This window comes from Triturus cristatus, chromosome 4_2 (assembly GCF_964204655.1).
Source record: "Triturus cristatus chromosome 4_2, aTriCri1.1, whole genome shotgun sequence".
Taxonomy (NCBI): Eukaryota; Metazoa; Chordata; class Amphibia; order Caudata; family Salamandridae; genus Triturus; species Triturus cristatus.
The window spans coordinates 137,349,700-137,367,503 of record NC_140586.1 but is presented as its reverse complement, the minus strand read 5'-3'; the positions used below and the strand labels follow the sequence as shown (position 1 = coordinate 137,367,503).

The window sequence follows — 17,804 nt, the reverse complement described above, 5'->3', positions numbered from 1 at the left end:
ATTTACCAGAAGAGTTGAGAACAACTGTGAATCCAGAAGTATGGGATTTCACTGGAAAAGAAATAGGGCTAATGGCAAATGTAGACCCAGTAAAAGTGACTGTGAAAGAAGGTGCAGTTTACCCTGACACCCGACAATATAAAATGAGCCCCGAAGTAAAAGCAGGAGTAGCTTCTAAAATTGATTGAATGATTAAACAAGGCATTTTAAAAGAAAAAATTAGCAGTCCTTGTAATTCACATATGATAGGTCTTAAAAGAGCCTAGTGGGAAAATACCGAATAGTGCAGGATTTAAGAAAGATTAGTAAGATTGTAGTGCCTTGTTGTCCTGTAGTGCCAAATCCAGCAGTGATTCTGTATCAGATACCCTGGAACGCAGGAGGGTTTACTGTAATTGAATTATGTTAAGCATTTTTCTCCATTCCTTTACACCCAGACAGCCAGTGTCTTTTTTCTTTTAAATTTGAAGACCGTTTTTTGGCAGGGATCAGAGTTCCTCAAGGGTATACAGAAAGTCCTTAAATTTTCAATCAGATTTTGAAAAAGTGTCTAGAGAAGTGAGTTATGCCCAGAAATTCAGTCTTAGTACAGTACATCGATGACTTACTTGAGGCATCAAAATCCCGAGATGACTGTGTTACTGATTCAATAGCATTACTGAATCATTTGGTTTACGGAGGACACAAGGTGTCACCAGAAAAATTGCAATTCTGTCGAACAGGAGTTACACATTTGGGTTACCAAATAGAAAGAGGAGTGAGGAAGGTGACCCTGAAAGAACTCGGGCTCAGAGAGAGATTAGAATGTTTCTTGGAGTAGTGGGATACTGTGGACAGTGGATTGTAGGATTTTCTTACTAGCAAAACCATTAATTCAGATGACATGGAAAAAAGTGAAAGATCCAATAGTTTGGGATGATGAAAGTGTGGAAGTATTTGTAAAATTGTGAAATTGTCTGTGTGAGGCCCCTGCCCTAGGTATGTCTGACTATACGAAATAATGTGCACTATTCTGTTGTGAGAGAGAGGGTTGTGCACTCTCAGTCTTGACCCAGAGACATGGATTAAGCCGACATCCAGGAGCATATTTCTCTGCTACTATGGAACCTGTGGCTTCAGCATAACCTGGCTGCTTAAAAGCAGTAGCTCCTACCTGTATGAGTCTGGAACAAAGTGAGTCAATTGTGATGGAACATCCAGTAAAAGTATATGTGCCACATTCAGTCGAGATTCTTTTAACAAGAACTCGAACACAGCATCTTACCCCTAGCTGGATGACTAAGTACGAAAGAATAATTTTGGGAGCAGAGAATGTGACAGTGATCAGGCACACAGTGGTAAATCCAGCAACTCTATTGCGAGATGCACGTTGTGAAGAAGTGAAAGATGAAGTAGACCACTATTGCTTAGACGTGATAGAATTGTGTACTAAGCCCCACCCTGATATACAGGAAGAGCCTCTGAAAGAGCCTGACCATGAACTTTTTGTCGATGGCTCTTGTTTGAGACTTGAAGGAGGAGGACTGAGTGCAGCTTATGCTGTTTGCAAAATATCTGGAGTCATTGAAGCATCCTGTTTACTGGGAGTCAAGTCTGGACAAGTAGCCGAATTGATAGCTTTAATAAAAGCATGCAAAATTGAGATTAATTGGAAAGTGGCCATATTTACTGATAGCCAATATGGTTATGGGGTTGTGCATGACTTTGGCAGCTTTGGATGCAGAGGGGATTTCTGACTTCTTCAGGATCACCTATTAGAAATGGACAATTTGTGAAAGAACTGTTAGAAGCAATACAATTGCCAAAGGAACTAGCAGTGGTCAAGTGTGCTGCTCACCAGTCAGGAAATGACTATGTGGCGGCTGGTAATCAATACGCTCACCAGATTGTTCAATACTGTGCAAGAAATAATATGTCATTAAACAAAAGGTTGAAACATATGGAATCAGCTGCCAACTTATGCTATTCTCAGCTTTAGAAACATGGGATGAGGTGAGACAACTGCAGGATGAGGTGGAAGTGAGTGAAAAGGAGAACTGGATAAAGTCAGGTTGTTTAAGAAGGGAAGAAGACGATGTGTGGGTTTATCCAGATGGCTGACCAGTCATGCCAGACTGCTTGCTCTCACAAATGGCCAAAATGTACCATGGAGACACGCATGTAGGCAGTGACGCCATGATCAGACTTTTCAAACAAGATTGGCATAATCCAGGATTTAGGGTAGTCGCAGAGAGCCTTTGCCAGCGATGTTTAATTTGTCAACAAATAAATCCAGGCAGGAAAACAGTGGTCAGTTGGGGAAAAATCGGAAACGCAGAAGGGCCATTCCTAAGATCACAATTAGACTTTATATCACTACCACCATGTAGGAGAATGAAGTACGTCTTTGTCATAGTATGTTTGTTTTCACGGTGTGTGGAGGCATATCCTACTAGGAGAAATGATAGTATAACTTTTGCCAAATCGTTGTTGAAAGAGTTGATTCCGCGTTTTGGTTTTCCAGTAACTTTGGAATCAGATAGAGGACCTCATTTTAATAATGAAATAATTTGGTTAATCTGTGAAGCATTTAAAATTGAGCAGAAACTGCACTGTGCATACCGCCCATAGGCTTCTGGAGTGGTGGAGCAATTGAATGGCACAATCAAGTCAAGACTGGCAGAGGTGTGTGCATCCACATCACTGAGCTCGCCAGACGCATTGCCTCTTGTTCTGATGGGACTCAGAAGTATTCTGGACAGGAACACAGGATTGAGTCCCCATGAGATTCTCATAGGAAGAGCAATGAGACAAGCATTTATACCAGGACATAAATTGCTGAATATATCTGATGATCTGGTATTAGACTATTGCAAAAGATTGGCTGACCTACTGCATTCTGTCTCTCACCAGGTTGGAGAAGAGGCACTTGCCAGGCAGCCGGATCAAGCACATGATCTGAATCCCGGAGATTGGGTGGTAGTGAAGAATCACACCAGAGAGTCGTGTCTAGCACCCAGGTGGGATGATCCACGACAGGTTATACTGGTCACTACAACAGCAGTGAAGTGTGCAGGTTTGCCTAATTGGATTCACGCCAGCCATACAAAACGGGTTCCAGCCCCTGAGGAAGAGAGACCGCAACTGACTCAAACAGTTGAGGCTGCTGAAGGTTGTGCAGCCGAAGAATCTAGAGTAACAGATTCTGGAGAGGCTGACAAAGAACAACTGAGCACAAGTCAAAAGCTAAAAGGGTCAGAAAAGGTGATAACTGGCCAGGTGGAGTCAAAAGGTTAAAATATCTTTAAGAAAAGCAAGTGAGAACCCTGAACAAGTGAATGAAGTTACTAGTCAGTCTGGGCAGCCGACTGTGAAAACTAGTTGAAGAAGCCAAATGCTGAGAATCTTAAACAATAATTGATTCTTGAAGAACTAGAGAATCTAGATTTAAATGAAGAAAGTGATGAGGAAGTAAATGTAGAACAGATGGACCAAGGGGAAGTCAGGCCTCCTTAAAAACAAAAGAAAAAAAAATTCATAAAGCAAAGTAAAGAAAAGAAGAGAAATATTCTTAGACTAAAATGGTTGCTGTTAGACCAAAGCGAATTTGTGCAAAGAGATGCTGTAGGATTTGTATATGTAGCATTTTATTAGTGGTCATAGTATGGCTATTTCTAACAGTAGCAGTTTGTTACCTTATGATAACAGACAAGAAGAATGACACAGACACTAATGAAAAGATAGCTAACATGAAGGGAGATAGAGTAGAACTAGAAGCATCAGATGAGACAGATTTACGTCACACAGTGACAGATAATGACACTTCTTTAAATGTATTCACAAAATTATTGTTTCAATACGTAGATACTTTGGAGATTAGTGATTGTTATGTTTCTATGAAATTACCAGCTTCAGTAGCAGAGGGAGTCACTTAACATCATTTACCATTAACATATGGTATTTCATGTAGCATACCACAAGTCTATTTTATAGAACAGGAAAACTTCAATATTATTATTTGAACTTAGATGTAATATTTTCAGAGATTCCTATTTGAAAGAATATTTATCCAGTGCTTAGTAGTCCAGCTGCACAGTTTATGGGTGAATTTTTCTTAACTATGAAGTCAATAGATATAGCAAAGGCACATAAAAACAATTGAACATGCTCATTACGTGAAGAAGAAAAAGTGTTTTTGAATTTAGTTGAAGAAAGGAGACAGGATTTCCTAAGAAAGGCTACCGAACAGAAAACCCATATTCCACCATGGGCTGAGAAAGAGGGAATTTATACAGCTGGCAAGACTCATGCGGCGATGCCCCTAGACTTTGTAAAGACAGGGAAAACCTGCCTCCATAGATTAAAGACAGACTATAACAATGTATTTATTGGTTCCAGTGAGAGTGAACAGAACTTCCTAATTCTGGGAGGTTGGGTACTAAAAGGGGGAACAGATCCAGTATTTCCTGGTGTTTACTACGTGTGTGGGAATAATGCTTATTATAAGCTGCCTGCACGGTGGAATGGGAGTTGCTACTTTGGAATAGTATTTCCGAAGATTTATCATGTAAAAGGAATCACTGGAAGCAATGAAAACACTAATAAACTAAAACGAAGAAAGAGATCTAGTTTGTCAGAAATAATAGGTGATATATTTAGTGCATTGATACCTTCAGTGGGAGTAATTCTAAATTCACGTAGAATGTGTCAATTGTCAACAGTAGTTGACCGTCTCTCGACTGATACTGCTGGAGGTTTCCTGATGATTAATTCAGAAATGGTTGCAATTAGGTCTATGGTTTTACAAAATCGACTTGTGCTTGATATATTATTAGCAAAAGAAGGCAGAGTCTGTAAAATGTTGAAAGTGCAACATTATTGAACTTACATACCGGATAAAAGCACAGGAATTAGAGGATATATTAAGAATATTACGAAACTTGAAGAAGAATTAAAACCACTGGAGGTTGACAGCGTATGGGAAAGACTAACAAAAAGTGTTTCTTCAATAGGGACATGGATTTCTAATGTTGGGAAAGGCATTATAGGTCAAATAGTCTTACCATTAGTTGATATAACAATAATAGTCTTAACAATAATGATATGGTGCACATATTGTAGAAAGGGAAGGAAATATGAAGTAAATGGAAAGGGAAAGAAATGAAAATATGAAGAGATACAGCTAGAAGAGATGAAAGGAGAGTTGTACAAAAGGATGAAAAAATTGATAATTAAAGATTAAGATAAGAACGAAAAGACTGGAAAGGGAATTGAGATGTGCTGATGTTGGCATCTGGTTGGGATGGGTGATTTTGTGATGGCTCAAAAATGCCATCAGAGAGGGGATTGATGGAGAAAGGACTTGTAGAAAAGAGACTTGCTCGGAAGCAATCCTCTCATTTAACTCAAACCTTGTATTAACTATGTATTGTGTAAATTAATATGCATCACACTCCACATAAAAGAAAGAGAAACTTTCCTATGTGTCATATTAAAAAGTAACTCAAATAAAATCTAAAATGGCTGCTAACGCGGGAAACTGTATTGCGCATGCGTGTACTGCATCTACATAGTATGACGTTCTGTCGCTTGGAGGGAATTTCTTGCGCTTGCACAGACGCTTTTAAAATGGCCGCTTGAAAGCTCATATGCTAAGCAACTGCTTTGCTGAAACTAAACCAAAGCTGTTTTACTAATACTAATGTGGGGAAAGCATTTATAAGTAAATGGGGTTAGAGTAGAAATAGGTGGTATACAGTGAAACCATTTTATTTTTAAATAAATATTTGTTTTCTTTGACTTTTCCGTTAGTATACATTTGGGCCTCTTGTAAGAATCCGGAGTTTGTAACCCACGTGATCTCCACACATGCGTGGTGCAAAAGAGCCGGAAGAAGTGATGTGACACTTGAATGCAGTCCAAGGACGAAAATGTTACATACCCTGGGAACCAGTACTAAAGTTCTCTGGAAACGAATGGGAACATATGAAGTTTATATTTTTGTGTCAATTAAGATGTGAATACGGGTGGGAATAAAGATTTGTGAATAAAAATGAAGGGGTGGGATCATTGAACAATAAACTGAAAGACAAGATTGAAAAATAAGCATGGTGTGATGATCATCCCCCTTGCCTGTCCAATCAGAGTTAGTCATTTTGTCATATTGAAACATTAATGGGTGGTACATGAGCATAGAAGGGTATAATTGAGGTAGCCTTAGTTAGTTAGTTAGCGCAAGAGATGCTGGATGCTGCAGAGCTGGGGAAGCTGTCGGAGTAACGAGCTAATGTTGATGAAGAATCGATTTGCAGAACCATCAACTTAAACATAATCAAATTAGAAGAAGATCGTGGAAGAATCTCGTGGAGGACGAGAGTGTCAGAGAGGGGTGCTACTCAAGCGTCTGTGCTAGAGAGGTCATCTATTCTGTCCTGATTCCTGTCCTGAAGCCTTTGTCGCCTGATCTTTCCCGGGGGACCGTTCCCGGCTCCTTGGCCAGGGGGTTGGTTTTCACACCATCCTAGGTAAATATATTTTCGTGAATGTGCAGATGTGCTTTTCTCTCTATCCTCTCCTTTCTGAGCAGCGTTAAGTATGATATTTGATTGATTGATTGATTGATTAATTGAATCTTCCTTCCTGTGAGAGACGGAGATTGTACTGTACTTTGAAAATGGTTCACATGAAATTAATTTAGATAAAGTCTTTAAAATGTTACCGAGTCTGTGATCATTTCATTGCAAAGAGAATCAATTTGTGTCATTTCACCATCAACTAGTTCAACTAATGGTACATTGACCAGAGGAAAGAACTCTTTGATCAGTGAAAGATTAGTTAGGAATGACAGGTAACTAATCTTGTAATAAGGAACAACACAAACCTTGACTCCAGCGGTTTTACTGGCCTGTGCGTGTGCATGTGTTTCTAATGGGCCAAGGTGAGTATATGGTATTGGAGTATCTGTTGCTGGTTTCACCGCTGAATCACTCCTATTCGAATTGTCATCGCAGTTTGAAACTGCAGACTACTAATTATGAGCTCAAAGACTAATGAACACAGGGATCCAGGACATTTTCCTTAGCTGAATAAATTAAAACCCGACAATAACCAGATTCAAAAGTGTCACATTAGCTCATTTAAAATTCTCGCTTTTCAATTGGTCGAATAGCATCCCATCGGTTAATGTCCTTGAGGTAACAAATACGCCTGTCTAGTTCAGTGTATACTTATCCTTCATTCCTGATCTATTGAATATCTTCAGCCTTACCTACTGTATTTATGCTGATGACACTCAGAGCACCCTAAAACGCAAAAGACTCATGAAGATCAAGACAGCGAGACTTGGCAAAGGCCTACAGGAAATGGATGTCAAATAATCTTAAAGATAAAACCTCCAATTTTAAAATACTCACCTCTAGATTCTGGCAGAGTCATGATCTTAAATTCTCCTGCCCTCAGAAGACATAAACATCCCCAATCGCATCTACTGAGATGACAGCCATCAGTGTGAACTTGAATTCCAATCTCTCTCCAAACCCAAAACAAAAAAGTGACAAGAGGCTGATTTTCCAACTGAGAATACTTTTACGGATCTTCCCATACTTCGGTCTCTCTCACAGGACTCCAGCATCACTAGCTCTTGTAATATCCAATTATTCAAAAAGGATCTTCATCAAACTCTCAACTAATCTGCAAGCCACAAGTATACATAACTCTGCAGCCAGGCAAGTCATGTACCTGAGCAGACAATAAGACAGTAATTCTGCACTGAATGCTCTTTATTGACCATCGGTTTTATGAAGAATATCCTTCTAGCCATCTTCATTGAATAAGTGGTGGCCCATGTGATAGGGTCAATTATTCTACAAGATTTAAAAAGATTTAGAAAATCTCCACTCCTGAAATTTCCCCTTTGAAAAAATTGTGCGGGTGGGCGTTCCTTCTCAGTACAGACATGCAAGCTCTGGAACAGGCCACTGAAGAGAATATGGACCATCAACAATCATTTAAACTTTTGAAAGAAATTAAGACCCTTCCTTGCCATTCCATATGTAAGATGCTCAGACATACCCCTACACCAAATCTGAAGCATGCTCTCTGAGTCACTCACAACACTAAAACTCACTGCTAATGGCACTGCAGCCTACACCTTTCACTCACCCTTCTACTAAAAGATTTGGCAACAACCATTTTGAGAGAGATTTGGTGCCCTGCAAAAGGCAATAAAGTGCTATACAATACTTTCAGGAAAGTCGCAGCAAATTACCATGAAGGCCAGATCTCTTATCTAGCACACAAGACTGAATTCTGCACCACAATATACAGTTGCTGAGCTCGGGATCCTGGGTTCTGATTTGCTCATGTATAGAGATTTTAATTTTCCATCAAATAGTATGATATTGATAGAAGTAAAATGTCCTTCCAAAAGAATCATAAATAAACGAAGATTGCTTCCTCTAGTATTTCTGGTGGAGATCCATTGTCCCAAAACTGTGTTAAAGAAAAACTCAATCTCACATTTTTGTAAAGAATTAGCTTACACATTTTCTTCCCCAAACATTCATTTGGTGGCTGTATGTAAATATGAGCTAAGGTGTTTGTAAGTTCTCCTTTATGGTTACTATTTACCAAAATGCTTATGTCATTTGGTTTTTCTAAAGAAATGTCTGTTTCTGCAGTTGTTTCATTGTGAAGCCTTTCACCTTGATTTTGGTATGGTTGTGCTGTGGACAAAATGCAAATAAATAAGTGCTTCCTTGTCTTAGTGATATAGTATTTTCTGGAGTGTTGAAGAATGGTTTTCTTCCAAGCAGTGATTCTGATCTCCCAGGGCATAATGAATACAGTCTTGTTGAGGCTTTTGAACCGATTCACAAACCATGTTTGCAGCAGTTTTCTCATAACTTCGGTGTCCTGTGGCATTCGCGTTAGTACATAAGGTTAGTCAGGCATACATGTGTGCTGCAATGAGCCTTGCACACAACTTCACAGGAATAAGGTTGTTTTGAGAACTCACCCATCTTTCTTTCTTCAAGTGAAACTGGATTTCTATGGAAATCAAAGGATATTAAAACTTTAAGTATGTTTCCAGCTCGCTTCCATACTTGCCTTCTCAGGAATGTGTTCTATTTATTGGTATTTATGATGTGAAAAGGGCCAAGCAGTATTACTCAGAGAACACAGAGGAGATAAGGACAGCTATTTGTTAGTTATGGCCCTACTCATAAATGGTTGGCAACATCCAGTCTGTAGTCCATGGTATTGAATCCGGTATGGCTATTTGTTACCAAAGGACCTTCAAGTCCCATTCTTCAAAGTCATGGGCCCACTCTTCAAAGGGAGAGGTGGCTGCTACAGATGTTCTTGGGAACGTTTCTTTTACTGATATTCATTGAGTAGACATCATTTAATATATGCCTGAAGGACACCACTGTTGAGGCTCTACTTACAGATCATGTGACCAAGTTAGCCAACTTTCTTACCATAACCTATTTGGCTAATTGGCAGTAACGTTGCTTTTCAAGTCAGTGTTCATGGATATCAGTGATGATTCTGTTATGAAGAACAGAATAGACTTCATTTTAATCTGAATTACAAGTTTACAAATTATGTTTATGCAGCACATTGGAATGCTGTAAATATGCTGAGAAGGCAGTAATGTTTTCTGAAGACATTAATCCGATATGAGTTATGAATATTCTTTTATAAAATCTTAAAATCTCAGAAATTACAATAATGCATTTGCTGTATTGTAATTCCTGCCATAGACTTGCAGTTAAAAAACCTAAAGTTCCATAGTTTGGTCGCCTTAGAATTATTCAGAGTTTGAGTCGGTATTGCTGGGATTGTAAAATGTCAATAACCGCAGCAGCAAACTCGTTAAATTCACCAAGTTACTTATCTTTACTGGACGACCATTCTAGGTGAGACAATCCCTGCAAACATTTTGTTGAGGAGTTAAATTCTTAGAGGCCTCTACAATTATTAATTGCATGCCACACACCAGTCACTTGCAGCTTGTTTAACAGACATTACTTACACTCAACTCCATGATACTTATTTTAGAAACCTGAGAAGGACAAGACGCCATCCTGAAACACATTGATTATTTACTTTTAGCGAGATGATGGCTACCAGTTTGTCTCTACCTGGATGAGTCGGAGGTGGGCTTGGTGCGGCCTTGCGTATTCTTCTCCCAGATGCTGTTGGCCATCTCGTTGCCAATAGATGTTAGAACGAGAGTCAGTTCCAGAGGCCAGTCATCGAGGTCAAGTGACCGAACCCGTGAGAGATGGGTTCCCAGGTTTCGATGAATTCCGGAGCATTCAATGCAGATCAAGGCACCCAAGTTTAAGCTTGCCCAGGTTGGATCTAGGTGGCAGAAAAAGAACACAGTTTTTCATATGTTAATTCCACAGCGACTGTAACATGCAACACCTGTTTGAGATACCAAAGAGTGAGTAAGTAAACACACTTGATAGACATTCTTTAAATCATTTTTTTTTATATGTTTTATTATTGTAGGACTTGGCCCTTTTTCCCTCATTTGTTTTCATTTTTCATGTTGATGCAGATTCAGGGAGCCATTTTAGCTACCCCTGAAACTTCTGTCTGAGGGCCTGAAGCACAAAATGGTGGCCACCTGTGACATCACCAGCATCCACTGGAACCTGCTAGCACCTTCCAGAACATTCCAGAACCCTGTGACCGTTGGAGGCGGTTTAGAATGTTGGGGAGTTAAGACAGAGAGTTGGCAGTTGGAGCTGGCAGTTGGCACCTGACTGGTGAGGAGTGAGCAGCAAAAACGTGAAGGAGGAAGGAGTGAAGCAGCAGGGGTGGAAACTTGTGCCTGGAGTGGGGTCCATAAACCCACCCTTGATACTAGTCCCTACTGACGGAGCCCAGCCTAGAGCCCTGTGTGGGAAGAAGTCAGAAAAACCATCCTGAGGACCTGGACAGCAGGAACAGGCCTTAGAAACAAGAGAACAGCAAGATCCTGACCTGGAAGCTGGTTTCCCTGAAGTCCGACGTCGAGTAGCCTAAGACCTGGAGCCCGAGGTGGAGAAGCGGCGCTGACTGGAAAAGCAGACGTCGTACCCGGAGCCGCCAGAGGTCGAGAGAGGGCGCCGTCAGAGGTCGTGAGGAATACCAGAGGTCGAGGAGGAAGTCACCCGAGGTCGAGTGAGCGGCGTCATCGGAGGAGTGAAGTCCGCCCTCCGGAGTCGTCGGAGACCGAGGTGAAGGGTAACGGAGGTCGGGAGTGAGGATCGCACTCCGGAGTCGCCGGAACCTGTGAGAATCGTGCCGGAGGTCGGGAGTGGAGGTCGCACTCCGGAGTCGCCGGAAACATGTGAGGAGCACCGGAGGTCGGGAGTGAGGATCGCACTCCGGAGCCGCCGGAAGTCGACATCGAGGCAAGGCCGGCCGACGTCATCGAAGCCGAGGTCGCCATCGGACCGGAGCCGCCCGAAGTCAACATCGAGTAAGACTGCCCGACGCCATCGAATCGGAGGTCGAGATCGAACCGAGGCCGCTGACATCGAGACCGGATCCGCCTGCCGGCGTCGTCAAAGAACTGACATTGTGCCGAGGCCGCCGACATCGAACCGGAACCGCCTCACGGCATCGATACGACTCCAGCGGCGTCGGAGCATCAGAAAAAGGGCAGTGAGTGGAGTAGAGGGCGCCTAAGGCCCTGTGGAGACCTGAGAGACTGCTCTAAGGGGCTAGGGAGGTGCTGGAACCAACCTGACTGTGCCAAGGGTGAACTGGGACTAATCTAGAGAAGTTGTGTGGAGAGAGAGAGCCAGGTCTCTGGTATTTTCCCCCTTTATCTACCTCAGTTTAGGCCTCAGCCTTGACCAAGCCAGGGAGTAGACACCCCCAAGCCTTCCACATCCCCCCAAGCTGTGCCTGGGCCAAATCAGCCCTTAGGAATTCAAAAGTGATCTGATTCCATGAGTGTCACTGTCAGCTTTTAAGTATTTATTAGGGGCACTGTATTTATTGTATTTAACCTATTTATTGTTCCACTGTATTTATTGGTCCACAGTATTTATTGATGCACAATATTTATTGGTTACAGTATTTATTGCCTCAGAATATTTAATTGCCTGTCTGTATTGCACTTTTATTTATGCCTTCAGTATTTATGATCACCCCTATTTATTGAATCATTAAGCCAGTATTTATTTGTCCTGCACTTTCTAAAAAGTTTGTATATTGTGATTGTTATTTATTTTCTCCAATCAGCAACTAAGAGAAAAAGAAGATAAAGAAAGTTATTTTCATAATTTTTACGGTGTAGAGTCGTTTTTGGAACGGATGCACGCATGGTTATTGTTTGGGTATGTTGTATGCTTAGCACGGAGCCTGATTCCTGACCACTCGAGCCAAGCTACCACAGTGTGTCCGGAAGACCACCACCACCCCTTCTAGTGTGGGAGTGGTTTTCCAACAATTATTTTTCCTACAATTCAAATAGATATGTTTACATAAGTCACATTATATTATACAAGCACAGCAATATTATATCGGTTCACGTATACAACAGATACCAATGTTGTCTGAAATTTGTTGATACCACATTTCCACAGTCCGCATTTTCCTCCTCCCCAGATGTATCACAAGCTTATTCTAATCTGTCGGCTCACTTGTCATAGCATACCTCACATAATACGTTATCAGCATTTTCTACTGGTGTTACCAGCTTCCTACAGGATCAAGGAAGCTGACGTGGAATGGTTACATCAGATGCATATCTATATTATACCACAACTGAGTGCTGTATTGAAAATAAGTAGAACAAAAGCACAACAATTCTTAATGCATCTGTGATCATGTGTTAAGACGTGTTTTTCCTTAGTAGTACATAATTTTAGAGCATTCGCTTTAAGGCTGAACGGCTAATGTCTTTCAGTGTCGCTATTTGTAGCATCAAACAATAAGGTAATGGAAGGAATGTGTTCTACACTGATTCGACTTCCAGAGTGTCCATCAAGCATTTTTACCACAATTTCATAAATATCTCATGATTTTCCATTGACATTGTCAACCCTTGTTCTGCTAAACTCTCAATAGCGATGTTATGCAATAAAACCCCCTGGTCTTTGCCAGAGACAACTTCTCAACACATATTGCTATTAAGTAGGAGTCAGATCCTTTTTTCCATTATCTACACGGTAACTGCCCCCATGCCTCTGAGTCAAATAGTGGTGGCTGGGATATGCAGGCTGTAGTCATGGTTAGACTAAAATTTAAATAATAATCTAAAATAATGAACTAATATAAAATACCAGACAAAATATTAAAATATATCTAACGACATAAATGCATTTTAAGTATTTTGATTTAATTGTACAGTTTGTAGTTTAGAAATCGCATAAGAAAATTGTTGAAATAACTGTACTTCATTGAAGTACAAATCTTCTACAGACTGTCGAGAAATGTCTCCTCTGTCATTTAAACACCTCCTAAGTGTAGTTACTCCAAAAACTGACTGCCAAGAGAACCAGATTACAAACATGCAAGTATATTTGACAACTGGTACAGGAGATGACAAACCCATGCTTATTCAAAATGCGATGCTCAGCGAAGGTTGGGTAAGATGTTTAGGGAGTAATGTGCGCTGTTTCATAACAGCCTAGCAGAAATAAAAATGTTCCTTTGTAAGCGCACACAGAACCCACCTGGCCAAATCAAGATGGCAGCCGACCTGAACAGTCACTAGTTTGGGCAGCGTCACCTGCAAGTATTTGCGTGAGGCACGCATGTTTGAATGGCTGGTCCACGGTGGCCAAGGCAATGTGACTTTAATTCACTACCCGTAGTCTGTATGTTCAACGAGGACACTTCAAGCCAACGTGAGATGTAGTAGCTAGTATCTGAGTGAGATGTTGCAGCTGCTCGAGGATATGCTGGTGAGATACCCTTGAGCACAGGTAGGGGTGTGGAATTTCAAATGACCACAGGCCAGTTAACGATCAGTGAGGTGACATTAAAAAAAAAACTGTCTCCTATTGAAAGTATACTATTGGTCCATTACTACTTCAATTGCTGTTCTTTTTTTGGTACAAACCAGTCCCTTCCTTCACAGAGATTCCCACCAGGCCTTGAAATGTTCAGCAGAGGTGGTACAATACCTAGGGTGACCAGATCTTGCGACCCAAAACCCGGGACATTTCGTAAAAATAGAGGAAGGACTACAATTTTACATCAACCAAGTGGCAAAGAATAACAGCCCTCATCAACATAGAAAAGCAAAAGGGGTATGAAGCAAATAAATAAAATGTATTTTTTAAAACCAGCATCATACCTGTTAATAAAAGAGCTTACTTATAACAGCTGCTAGCTAGCCCTGGTTTGGACCACCTAAAAAAGTGCCTCTCAATATTTTCAGTCTACGCCCTCCAAAAACCGGGACATGATCAAATATGCCAGGACAGCTGTTGAAAACCGGGACTGTCCTGTCATATCCGGGACACCTGTTCACGCTAGCAATGCCTGTCCCTTGTGCCTGCTCCACTCATCACCAAAAGTGTTACCCTCCTCCAAAATCAAGCATACACCGAAGAAGAAGTCAAGGCGTGAATGCTGTGCAGGTGATCCACCATGAACCAGGCAGCAGGGCAGATGTCTTCAACTAACCTGTTGTATTCCTACAGTTAACATCAAACACACAAAAGGTGATGGGAGGAATATTTGCAATAAGTCTAACCCCTGGCAATTGCTTGGAGTAGCATCCCAACCCATTATTCTTTTGCCAACAATACCACCCGGTCTTGGATTGCTTGTGTTCCGGTACAGGGAGGTCACGACCTGGCGGGTCGGGCTGGACTGTTCCCACTGGAGCAGGGTCAAGACTGATGTGCATATGGCTGGTTCCAAACTGAGGTAGCATGGTGAAAAAAAGAATGATGGGTTGAAATGCTACCCTGAGCTTTTGCCAGTGTTAAGATAAATTGCATGCATTCCTCCCATAAACCTTTTGTGTGTCTGCTATTCCTATAAGTGCCACCTGCATTAAAAAAAACACAGAGAGGTACCAGGGTCTCTTTACCTTGATACATAACAAGAACACTTTCTTTGAATTAATCTCAGCCACTGGTGGTTAATTAGGGACCACATTCTAGTCCACCATTTTTCGACCACTTTGCCACCCTAGACAGACACCTGCCATATGTAAATCAGTCTTGCTCCTGCTCCAGGATAAACAGACCAGCCTGAACTGCTAGGCCATGTCCCCTCCATGCAGGAACACTAAAGTATGCCACAGTGAAGCGAGAGGGTTGTGGAGGGCATGGAAAGAGAGGGGGGAGAAAAGGTTCCATCTGACTGTCAGTTTGGTTTCCCTTGTTCAATTGCCGTTCTTACTCAACCGTTTCAGCAACTCCATTTGTCATATAATATCCATCCCATTATTGAGTGACTATTATATGACTCCTAACTTACAGATCTAAAATGTGTATCAAAATGGTCTCTCATCATCACCACCACATGTTCTCATCTCTGATACAGTTCAGGTAATCTATTGTAATTATTCGCAATCTATAACAGTCTGTAAGAATTTGTCCCAAACCTCAACTACTGCTTCTCTCCTGACTCCTCTTTCCTTTTCCCTTCTATCCCAGCCAAGTGTGTAGCTTGTGCTTTTTTCCAATGTGCTATGTTAGGAGCCTCGTTCGGCAATCAATAAATTGATTATTCCTCCTGACTAATACTAATATGAGACCGACACATGTTTTACCAATCTTTCTCCTTTTCTCTTTTTTGGATACAGCATTAGCCTGATATGCATATTTTGGGTTTCCAGAGCCTTCCTCAGTCCTTAATATTGTGTGTGTGTCGGCACTTTCTGGTTGGCTGAAAGGATGTCCCCAGCCAGGCAGAAGCTACTGCTCCCATAAAGGGTGGGTGATTACACACTCAGTACAACCTGCGCTCATCCGTGGTGGCTTGGCACTGAGCAATCAGGCTAAATTCAGAGCCAATGGGTAAAGCAAAGGCATAGCAGACAGTCGCAATAAATACACTGAGTATCACAAAAGAGACACCACACAAGATGTTTGTAAAAGCATTTGTATTAAACACACATATCCAATCTTTATAACATGAACATCACGTTCTTTTGGGCACAAAACACATTGGGAATTATTACTAGCAATACTAGGCCCACTCGTATAATTATGATGTCAACAGTATGTACGTGGAGACAATCCCTAATCGAATCATGCCCCACAGAGGGAGCACCCATATGTGGTGCGTCATGCTGCCCACCTCAGGCCCACCCTGGCAACCCAGATAATACAGTCCCACACTGTTATATGGTACACCCCATGTCACAACGATATCAACAATATGTACATGCATGCAACAAGAACACTTTTTTCGCAACACCGCAAGCCAGAGCAACGCAGGAAAAGTCAATGCCTCATGTGCTGTGCTGTTGGCACCAAATAAACGTAAGATGCAGCACTGCCGGCCAGAGTCACAGGCGGTCTGCACACTATCACTCCCACTCGCACACACTCATTACACACTGCTCTACAGTATGATAGATAACCAGCGTAGTCCATATGGAACACACTTGCACACATGCGCACTCAGCCCCCTAATGAAGTGCCACTGGTACCCAGCAAGTCAATGGATAACACGGTCTCCAGACTCCATGGCCCCAGCCTCCCTCCACCCTCCAGTTCACCCCAATTGCCCTAAACCCCGTATGGTAAATAACCAACCCTGCCTCTCAGACACAAGGTCGCAAGTGACCAAAGTCACTTAGGCTGGGTCTTTGGGAAGCAGGTGGGAATATGTAGCAAGTTTAATTAACAGGTAGACTTAAACAAGGGGAGTTTAGCAGCATCTCAGGTAGTTCCTCCACAGGCCTCAAAACACAATGGAGTCACGCAGTCTCTTGACCCACTTCCGAACTGTCTCGGAAGAGTTCCTTCGATCCAGTCAATCTCTCTCGCTACTACCCAGCACCAAGATGTCGTTGGAAGGGGCCAGGTGAGGAAAGGGCTGATGTTCCGTCGCCGTTAGGGTCAACAAGGGAACAACCAATGAATGGGGAGTAACACAGGGGAGCCTATCGATAGGATGAGGCACCCCGACAGGTACACGATGATAATGGACATTACCAGCAAATCCAGGCACAGTGGCTGGTGCACGTTGGACTGAGTCGTACCAAGCACTTCAGATATCAATCACAATGAATTACAAATTCCTAACCTCCCTGGAAATGAGGCACTATGTCCAGTTCACAATGTTTAGGTTACATCAGACCCGTCTGGTCACAAACACAGGTGCAAGTTCAGCCGAGCCACACGAGTTAGAATGCAGCACTACTACGGGTACACCTCCACCTTCAAGGGTCGCACCCTGTGACTCGCACACCCCACGCAATAAGGATGCAGTTGGCATGTCACACGAGAGAGATGCGGCACGATCGACGAAGCAGGTCAGTTGGGATCCTGAAACCGGTGAATCCACTCACCAGCAACAAGATGCTTATGAGTGCCAGGGTTTCTGCATTTCTGAAACCACATGGCTTAGATGCAGGCAAGATTTCTGGGCTCCACACTAGACAGTCCGGTCTCCAGCCACAAGTCTTACTTCATCGCTCACATCACACTCCCCTTTGGGATTTAGTAGCCGATGTGGGCACTTGAGAGATCACCGTTCTCCAGATGTAAGGTAGATGGTGTAAATCCCTAGCGGGAGATCTTTGATGGCCCTGAGATTCCCGAGAGAACAGGAGGCCTGCAGATGGGCCTTTGGAGAGCCCACTTCAAGGTCCCACACTTCAGCAGGTCTCAGCCCAGGCC

The 17,804-nt window shown here is 42.2% G+C and overlaps 1 protein-coding gene across 7 annotated transcripts in view; it reads right to left on the bottom strand.

The window, feature by feature from the left end:
• AGAP2 (ArfGAP with GTPase domain, ankyrin repeat and PH domain 2) overlaps positions 1–17,804 on the bottom strand; it is an 897,926-nt gene that overhangs the window by 87,298 nt on the left and 792,824 nt on the right. For all 7 annotated transcript variants that reach the window (XM_085600818.1, XM_085600812.1, XM_085600813.1 and 4 more), the window contains one exon: positions 10,128–10,350. In XM_085600818.1, coding sequence (XP_085456944.1) covers positions 10,128–10,350 — 223 coding nt within the window. The remainder of the gene's footprint in view (positions 1–10,127; positions 10,351–17,804) is intronic.